The 10,183-nt window shown below is 41.4% G+C and overlaps 1 protein-coding gene across 1 annotated transcript in view; it reads left to right on the forward strand.

Annotated features, from left to right (window-relative positions):
- The first annotated feature begins 51 nt into the window (after positions 1 to 51).
- Positions 52 to 10,183, forward strand: part of bcl10 (BCL10 immune signaling adaptor) — a 13,619-nt gene continuing 3,487 nt past the window's right edge. Inside the window, exons 1-2 of the mRNA XM_061243320.1 lie at positions 52 to 402; positions 9,245 to 9,533. Of these exons, the coding sequence (XP_061099304.1) occupies positions 352 to 402; positions 9,245 to 9,533 (340 nt within the window). The 5' untranslated portion in view covers positions 52 to 351. The remainder of the gene's footprint in view (positions 403 to 9,244; positions 9,534 to 10,183) is intronic.

A 10,183-nucleotide genomic window follows, 5' to 3' on the forward strand; every position in this document is an offset into this window, starting at 1 on the left:
TCGTGTACCGGCGTACAGCAGTAGTTCCTCTTACCGATATGTGAAAATCCCCTTTTACTTAGTCACAACTAATAACTTCAACTCACGTCACTCCCACTAGAGCAACCAGGAAGTAACCTAGAGCAGCCGACTTCTCCCATTGAAATGCGATGAGTTAATGTGGAACAGCGAGCACCGTAGTATGACCTAATAAACTGTGACACAAAACTTTGAAACGATCAACAGTACGGCCAAAGAATAGGTGCTGGCCTTCGCTCAGAGGTGGGTTAATATTGGAAACTCGCGGAAGCGCAAAACCTCGTCTACTGGCTTATTAAACACCCCGGAAGAGGCGACTCGGACTGGATCGCGATGGACACGCCGCACCTGACGGAAGATGAGATGGCCGAAATAAAAAAGGAGGTGAGAAGTTGGCCGTTTGTCCCGATCGACGCGGTTCAATGTGGAGGAAAAGTTTCTAAAACGGGAAAAAATCTAAACGAGGCTCATAAAGTGGCTAAGAAAAGCGTTTTTTTTGCACGCGCTTGTGCGCTGGGCCCACTTGGTGTGTGTGTGTGTGTGTGTGTGTGCGCCGGAACGTCCTACTGCTCTCGTGCCACACTCTATACCGCAATTAAATGGTCGCCTTAAACTTTTGATTTCGTAATACTAATAGCTATAGCTTACATTTTTCCACTGTTACAATGCGATAATAAGAACAGCAAAACGTCGTAATTAACACCATTGACTATATTTATTGAAAGTATAATGGATAATCATCTGTAAAACTGGAGTCCTTGCTTTCCCAGATACTAATCTTCCCAATAATAGATGCAAACATCACTCCAAAAAACGTGGGCTCCTGTCTCTCATCTGTCTGTGCGAGGTTGGGATCGTCCTGGCTTCAGAGGGTGTCTGTGTATGCATCCCTTTTCACTCACACCCACAGACAGGTTCTATTCCTGTCTATTCCTTCAGTTGCTGCCTTGCAGCTTGTGATGGAAGGGTTGTGCCTGAATGCCACAGTCCACGCCTGCATGGCACGCTTTATTTATAACCTGCATTACCAGCAAGTTTGATAAAATTTACTACAGTATTTGGTTCCAGATCAAGGTGAGATGACGATGCCCAAGCACAAGCACAAACACGTATCCCCGTAAATAAAAAAAACTGCAGATTGTAATTCCAGAGTTCCAGAAGGGGAAATCTCCCCCACGCCCAAGTCCTTGTGCCTGTTACAACTCATCCTCGCGAAGTACTCCTCTGTGTGTGTGTGTGTGTGTGTGTGTGTGTGTCAGTACTCCTCTGTGTGTGTGTGTGTGTGTGTGTGTGTGTCAGTACTGCACTGTGTGTGTGTCAGTACTGCACTGTGTGTGTGTGTGTGTGTCAGTACTCCTGTGTGTGTGTGTGTCAGTACTGCACTGTGTGTGTGTGTGTGTGTCAGTACTCCTCTGTGTGTGTGTGTGTGTGTATGTGTGTGTGAGTGAGTACTCCTCTGTGTGTGTGTGTGTGTGTCAGTACTGCACTGTGTGTGTGTCAGTACTGCACTGTGTGTGTGTGTGTGTGTGAGTACTCCTGTGTGTGTGTGTGTGTCAGTACTCCTGTGTGTGTGTGTGTGTCAGTACTGCACTGTGTGTGTGTGTGTGTGTCAGTACTGCACTGTGTGTGTGTGTGTGTGTGTGTGTGTCAGTACTGCACTGTGTGTGTGTGTGTGTGCCAGTACTGCAGTGTGTGTGTGTGTGTACGGCACTGTCTGTGTATGTATGTATATCAGTACTGTGTGTTTGTGTGTGTGTCTTTTTGGGAAAAGCAAGCCATTTTGAAGCTTAGAAAAGAGGGAAATTCGGAGCCATAGATTGTACAACAAATTGGAATGTCCTGAAAAAGAAAAAAACTGAGCAACAGACATCGAACAGGTCGACCGAGCAAACCCCCCCCCCCCCCAAACATCAGTCAGTGACATCACAAACGATCTCCACAGGGCAGTCAGTGACATCACAAACAATCTCCACAGGGCAGTCAGTGACACCACAAACAATCTCCACAGGGCAGTCAGTGACACCACAAACGATCTCCACAGGGCAGGGGTGAAGGTATCTCAATCAACCGTTTGAAGAAGTCTTAGAGAGCAATCAATACTGTGTGTAAAAGTGTGTCTGTGTATATCAGTACGGTGTGTAAAAGCATGTGTATATCAGTACTGTGTGTAAATATGTGTGTATATCAGTACTGTGTGTAAAAGCATTGTGTATATCAGTACTGTATGTTGTAGCATGTATGTGTATATCAGTACTGTGTGTAAAAGCTTGTATATCAGTATGGTGTGTAAAAGCATGTGTGTATATCAGTGCTGTGTGTAAAAGCGTGTGTATATCAGTACTGTGTGTAAAAGCATGTGTGTATATCAGTACTGTATGTTGTAGCATGTATGTGTATATCAGCACTGCGTGTAAAAGTGTGTGTATATCAGTACTGTATGTTGTAGCGTGTATGTGTATATCAATACTGTGTGTAAAAGCATGTGCATATTAGTACTGTGTGTAAAAGTGTGGGTATATCAGTATGGTGTGTAAAAGCGTGTCTATATCAGTACTGTGTGTAAAAGCGTGTCTATATAAGTATTGTGTGTAAAAGCGTGTGTATATCAGTTCTGTGTGTAAAAGCGTGTGTATATCAGTACTGTGTGTAAAAGCGTGTGTATATCAGTTCTGTGTGTAAAAGCGTGTGTATATCAGTTCTGTGTGTAAAAGCGTGTATATATCAGTACTGTATGTTGTAGCATGTATGCGTATATCAATACTGTGTGTAAAAGCATGTGTATATCAGTATGGTGTGTAAAAGCGTGTCTATCAGTACTGTGTGTAAAAGCATGTCTATATCAGTACTGTGTGTAAAAGCATGTGTATATCAGTACTGTGTGTAAACATGTGTGTATATCAGTACTGTGTGTAAAAGCGTGTATATATCAGTACTGTATGTTGTAGCGTGTATGTGTACATCAATACTGTGTGTAAAAGCATGTGTATATCAGTACTGTGTGTAAAAACATGTGTATATATCAGTAATGTATGTTGTAGCATGTATGTGTATATCAGTACTGTGTGTAAAAGCGTGTGTATATCAGTATGGTGTGTAAAAGCATGTGTGTATATCAGTGCTGTTTGTAAAAGCATGTGTATATCAGTACTGTGTGTAAATGTGTGTGTATATCAGTACTGTATGTTGTAGCGTGTATGTGTATATCAGTACTGTGTGTAAAAGCATGTGTATTTCAGTACGGTGTGTAAAAGCATGTGTATATCAGTACTGTGTGTAAAAGCGTGTGTATATCAGTACGGTGTGTAAAAGCATGTGTATATCAGTGCTGTGTGTAAAAGCGTGTGTATATATCAGTAATGTATGTTGTAGCATGTATGTGTATATCAGTACTGTTTGTAAAAGCGTGTGTATATCAGTATGGTGTGTAAAAGCATGTGTGTATATCAGTGCTGTTTGTAAAAGCATGTGTATATCAGTACTGTGTGTAAATGTGTGTGTATATCAGTACTGTATGTTGTAGCGTGTATGTGTATATCAGTACTGTGTGTAAAAGCATGTGTATTTCAGTACGGTGTGTAAAAGCATGTGTATATCAGTACTGTGTGTTAAAGCGTGTGTATATCAGTACGGTGTGTAAAAGCGTGTGTATATCAGTGCTGTGTGTAAAAGCATGTGTATATCAGTGCTGTGTGTTAAAGCGTGTGTATATCAGTGCTGTGTGTAAATGTGTGTGTATATCAGTACTGTATGTTGTAGCGTGTATGTGTATATCAGTACTGTGTGTAAAAGCATGTGTATTTCAGTACGGTGTGTAAAAGCATGTGTATATCAGTACTGTGTGTAAAAGCGTGTGTATATCAGTACGGTGTGTAAAAGCATGTGTATATCAGTGCTGTGTGTTAAAGCGTGTGTATATCAGTGCTGTGTGTAAAAGCATGTGTATATCAGTGCTGTGTGTTAAAGCATGTGTATATCAGTGCTGTGTGTTAAAGCGTGTGTATATCAGTACGGTGTGTAAAAGCATGTGTATATCAGTGCTGTGTGTTAAAGCGTGTGTATATCAGTACTGTATGTTGTAGCGTGTATGTGTATATCAGTACTGTGTGTAAAAGCATGTGTATATCAGTGCTGTGTGTTAAAGCGTGTGTATATCAGTGCTGTGTGTTAAAGCGTGTGTATATCAGTACGGTGTGTAAAAGCATGTGTATATCAGTGCTGTGTGTTAAAGCGTGTGTATATCAGTGCTGTGTGTTAAAGCGTGTGTATATCAGTACGGTGTGTAAAAGCATGTGTATATCAGTGCTGTGTGTTAAAGCGTGTGTATATCAGTGCTGTGTGTTAAAGCGTGTGTATATCAGTACGGTGTGTAAAAGCATGTGTATATCAGTGCTGTGTGTTAAAGCGTGTGTATATCAGTGCTGTGTGTTAAAGCATGTGTATATCAGTGCTGTGTGTTAAAGCATGTGTATATCAGTGCTCTGTGTTAAAGCATGTGTATATCAGTGCTGTGTGTTAAAGCGTGTGTATATCAGTGCTGTGTGTTAAAGCGTGTGTATATCAGTACGGTGTGTAAAAGCATGTGTATATCAGTGCTGTGTGTTAAAGCGTGTGTATATCAGTGCTGTGTGTTAAAGCATGTGTATATCAGTGCTGTGTGTTAAAGCGTGTGTATATCAGTGCTGTGTGTAAAAGCGTGTGTATATCAGTACGGTGTGTAAAAGCATGTGTATATCAGTGCTGTGTGTTAAAGCGTGTGTATATCAGTACTGTGTGTAAAAGCGTGTGTATATCAGTGCTGTGTGTTAAAGCGTGTGTATATCAGTGCTGTGTGTTAAAGCGTGTGTATATCAGTGCTGTGTGTTAAAGCGTGTGTATATCAGTGCTGTGTGTTAAAGCATGTGTATATGTGTGTTAAAGCATGTGTATATCAGTGCTGTGTGTTAAAGCGTGTGTATATCAGTACTGTGTGTAAAAGCGTGTGTATATCAGTGCTGTGTGTTAAAGCGTGTGTATTTCAGTACGGTGTGTAAAAGCATGTGTATATCAGTGCTGTGTGTTAAAGCATGTGTATATCAGTGCTGTGTGTAAAAGCATGTGTATATCAGTACGGTGTGTAAAAGCATGTGTATATCAGTGCTGTGTGTAAAAGCGTGTGTATATCAGTACGGTGTGTAAAAGCATGTGTATATCAGTGCTGTGTGTTAAAGCGTGTGTATATCAGTACGGTGTGTAAAAGCGTGTGTATATCAGTGCTGTGTGTTAAAGCGTGTGTATATCAGTACGGTGTGTAAAAGCATGTGTATATCAGTGCTGTGTGTTAAAGCGTGTGTATATCAGTACGGTGTGTAAAAGCATGTGTATATCAGTGCTGTGTGTTAAAGCGTGTGTATATCAGTACGGTGTGTAAAAGCATGTGTATATCAGTGCTGTGTGTTAAAGCGTGTGTATATCAGTACGGTGTGTAAAAGCATGTGTATATCAGTGCTGTGTGTTAAAGCATGTGTATATCAGTACGGTGTGTAAAAGCATGTGTATATCAGTGCTGTGTGTTAAAGCATGTGTATATCAGTACGGTGTGTAAAAGCATGTGTATATCAGTGCTGTGTGTTAAAGCGTGTGTATATCAGTGCTGTGTGTAAAAGCATGTGTATATCAGTGCTGTGTGTTAAAGCATGTGTATATCAGTGCTGTGTGTTAAAGCGTGTGTATATCAGTGCTGTGTGTAAAAGCGTGTGTATATCAGTGCTGTGTGTAAAAGCGTGTGTATATCAGTGCTGTGTGTTAAAGCGTGTGTATATCAGTACGGTGTGTAAAAGCATGTGTATATCAGTGCTGTGTGTTAAAGCGTGTGTATATCAGTACTGTATGTTGTAGCGTGTATGTGTATATCAGTACTGTGTGTAAAAGCATGTGTATATCAGTGCTGTGTGTTAAAGCGTGTGTATATCAGTGCTGTGTGTTAAAGCGTGTGTATATCAGTACGGTGTGTAAAAGCATGTGTATATCAGTGCTGTGTGTTAAAGCGTGTGTATATCAGTGCTGTGTGTTAAAGCGTGTGTATATCAGTACGGTGTGTAAAAGCATGTGTATATCAGTGCTGTGTGTTAAAGCGTGTGTATATCAGTGCTGTGTGTTAAAGCGTGTGTATATCAGTACGGTGTGTAAAAGCATGTGTATATCAGTGCTGTGTGTTAAAGCGTGTGTATATCAGTGCTGTGTGTTAAAGCATGTGTATATCAGTGCTGTGTGTTAAAGCATGTGTATATCAGTGCTCTGTGTTAAAGCATGTGTATATCAGTGCTGTGTGTTAAAGCGTGTGTATATCAGTGCTGTGTGTTAAAGCGTGTGTATATCAGTACGGTGTGTAAAAGCATGTGTATATCAGTGCTGTGTGTTAAAGCGTGTGTATATCAGTGCTGTGTGTTAAAGCATGTGTATATCAGTGCTGTGTGTTAAAGCGTGTGTATATCAGTGCTGTGTGTAAAAGCGTGTGTATATCAGTACGGTGTGTAAAAGCATGTGTATATCAGTGCTGTGTGTTAAAGCGTGTGTATATCAGTACTGTGTGTAAAAGCGTGTGTATATCAGTGCTGTGTGTTAAAGCGTGTGTATATCAGTGCTGTGTGTTAAAGCGTGTGTATATCAGTGCTGTGTGTTAAAGCGTGTGTATATCAGTGCTGTGTGTTAAAGCATGTGTATATGTGTGTTAAAGCATGTGTATATCAGTGCTGTGTGTTAAAGCGTGTGTATATCAGTACTGTGTGTAAAAGCGTGTGTATATCAGTGCTGTGTGTTAAAGCGTGTGTATTTCAGTACGGTGTGTAAAAGCATGTGTATATCAGTGCTGTGTGTTAAAGCATGTGTATATCAGTGCTGTGTGTAAAAGCATGTGTATATCAGTACGGTGTGTAAAAGCATGTGTATATCAGTGCTGTGTGTAAAAGCGTGTGTATATCAGTACGGTGTGTAAAAGCATGTGTATATCAGTGCTGTGTGTTAAAGCGTGTGTATATCAGTACGGTGTGTAAAAGCGTGTGTATATCAGTGCTGTGTGTTAAAGCGTGTGTATATCAGTACGGTGTGTAAAAGCATGTGTATATCAGTGCTGTGTGTTAAAGCGTGTGTATATCAGTACGGTGTGTAAAAGCATGTGTATATCAGTGCTGTGTGTTAAAGCGTGTGTATATCAGTACGGTGTGTAAAAGCATGTGTATATCAGTGCTGTGTGTTAAAGCGTGTGTATATCAGTACGGTGTGTAAAAGCATGTGTATATCAGTGCTGTGTGTTAAAGCATGTGTATATCAGTACGGTGTGTAAAAGCATGTGTATATCAGTGCTGTGTGTTAAAGCGTGTGTATATCAGTACGGTGTGTAAAAGCATGTGTATATCAGTGCTGTGTGTTAAAGCGTGTGTATATCAGTGCTGTGTGTAAAAGCATGTGTATATCAGTGCTGTGTGTTAAAGCATGTGTATATCAGTGCTGTGTGTTAAAGCGTGTGTATATCAGTGCTGTGTGTAAAAGCGTGTGTATATCAGTGCTGTGTGTAAAAGCGTGTGTATATCAGTGCTGTGTGTTAAAGCGTGTGTATATCAGTGCTGTGTGTTAAAGCGTGTGTATATCAGTGCTGTGTGTTAAAGCGTGTGTATATCAGTGCTGTGTGTTAAAGCGTGTGTATATCAGTGCTGTGTGTTAAAGCGTGTGTATATCAGTGCTGTGTGTTAAAGCGTGTGTATATCAGTGCTGTGTGTTAAAGCGTGTGTATATCAGTGCTGTGTGTTAAAGCGTGTGTATATCAGTACGGTGTGTTAAAGCATGTGTATATCAGTGCTGTGTGTTAAAGCGTGTGTATATCAGTGCTGTGTGTTAAAGCGTGTGTATATCAGTACGGTGTGTAAAAGCATGTGTATATCAGTGCTGTGTGTTAAAGCGTGTGTATATCAGTACGGTGTGTAAAAGCGTGTGTATATCAGTGCTGTGTGTTAAAGCGTGTGTATATCAGTGCTGTGTGTTAAAGCGTGTGTATATCAGTGCTGTGTGTTAAAGCGTGTGTATATCAGTGCTGTGTGTTAAAGCGTGTGTATATCAGTGCTGTGTGTAAAAGCGTGTGTATATCAGTACTGTGTGTTAAAGCATGTGTATATCAGTGCTGTGTGTTAAAGCATGTGTATATCAGTGCTGTGTGTTAAAGCATGTGTATATCAGTACTGTGTGTTAAAGCATGTGTATATCAGTGCTGTGTGTTAAAGCATGTGTATATCAGTGCTGTGTGTAAAAGCATGTGTATATCAGTGCTGTGTGTTAAAGCATGTGTATATCAGTACGGTGTGTAAAAGCGTGTGTATATCAGTGCTGTGTGTAAAAGCGTGTGTATATCAGTGCTGTGTGTTAAAGCATGTGTATATCAGTGCTGTGTGTAAAAGCGTGTGTATATCAGTACGGTGTGTAAAAGCATGTGTATATCAGTGCTGTGTGTTAAAGCGTGTGTATATCAGTACGGTGTGTAAAAGCATGTGTATATCAGTGCTGTGTGTTAAAGCATGTGTATATCAGTGCTGTGTGTAAAAGCGTGTGTATATCAGTATGGTGTGTAAAAGCATGTGTATATCAGTGCTGTGTGTTAAAGCATGTGTATATCAGTGCTGTGTGTTAAAGCATGTGTATATCAGTACGGTGTGTAAAAGCATGTGTATATCAGTACTGTGTGTAAAAGCATGTGTATATCAGTGCTGTGTGTAAAAGCATGTGTATATCAGTGCTGTGTGTTAAAGCATGTGTATATCAGTGCTGTGTGTAAAAGCATGTGTATATCAGTGCTGTGTGTTAAAGCATGTGTATATCAGTACGGTGTGTAAAAGCATGTGTATATCAGTGCTGTGTGTTAAAGCATGTGTATATCAGTGCTGTGTGTAAAAGCTTGTATATCAGTGCTGTGTGTTAAAGCATGTGTATATCAGTGCTGTGTGTTAAAACATGTGTATATCAGTACGGTGTGTAAAAGCATGTGTATATCAGTGCTGTGTGTTAAAGCATGTGTATATCAGTGTTGTGTGTTAAAACATGTGTATATCAATACGGTGTGTAAAAGCATGTGTATATCAGTGCTGTGTGTTAAAGCATGTGTATATCAGTGCTGTGTGTTAAAGCGTGTGTATATCAGTGCTGTGTGTTAAAGCGTGTGTATATCAGTGTTGTGTGTTAAAACGTGTCGCTGGTCTTTCCCCAGGTCCTGGAGCGGCTGAGACCGTACCTGTGTGATAAGATCATAGCGGATCGGCACTTTGATTACCTGCGGTCGCGGAAGGTGCTGTCGCGGGAGGACGCTGAGGAGATCAGCTGCCGCACCACGCACAGGAAGCGCACGGGCAAGCTGCTGGACTACCTGGCAGAGAACCCGCGAGGCCTGGACACGCTGGTGGAGTCCATCCAGCTCAGCCGGTCCGCCAACTTCATCATCACCAAGATCACAGACGAGGTGCAGAGAGTAAAGAATGAGAGGATCCAGGCTCTTAAAGGTACCGTGTGTGTGTGTGTGTGTGCGCGTGTGTATGTGCGTGTGTGTCTGTGCGTGTATGTGTGTGTCTGTGTGTGTCTGCCTGTGCGTGTGTGTGTGTGTGTGTGTCTGTGCATGTATGTGTGATGTGTGTGTGTGCGTGTGTGTGTCTGTCTGTGTGTATGTGTGTCTGTGCATGTATGTGTGATGTGTGTGTGTGCGTGTGTGTGTCTGTCTGTGTGTGCGCATGTCTGTGCATGTATGTGTGATGTGTGTGTGTGCGTGTGTGTGTCTGTCTGTGTGTATGTGTGTGTGTGTGTGTCTGTGCATGTATGTGTGATGTGTGTGTGTGCGTGTGTGTGTCTGTCTGTGTGTATGTGTGTCTGTGCATGTATGTGTGTGTGTGTCTGTGTGTCTGTCTGTGTGTGTATGTGTGTGTCTGTCTGCGTGTGTGTGTGTGTGTGTGCATGTGTTTTGTGACATTACTGACGGAATGCTCTAACATTACACGATTTAACATACCCGACCTGGATGGGCCAGTCAGCCTGTGCTCACCTTTTTCTACCTAGTTTTTAACTTACCTACAAGCTAGATAGTCTGTAGCTCTGTAGCCTGGTCTTAAAACCCCCAGAGTTTATACCTGTGACATTCTGACCTGTAATATGATGTGTG

This window comes from Conger conger, chromosome 5, assembly GCF_963514075.1.
Source record: "Conger conger chromosome 5, fConCon1.1, whole genome shotgun sequence".
In the NCBI taxonomy this organism is placed as follows: domain Eukaryota; kingdom Metazoa; phylum Chordata; class Actinopteri; order Anguilliformes; family Congridae; genus Conger; species Conger conger.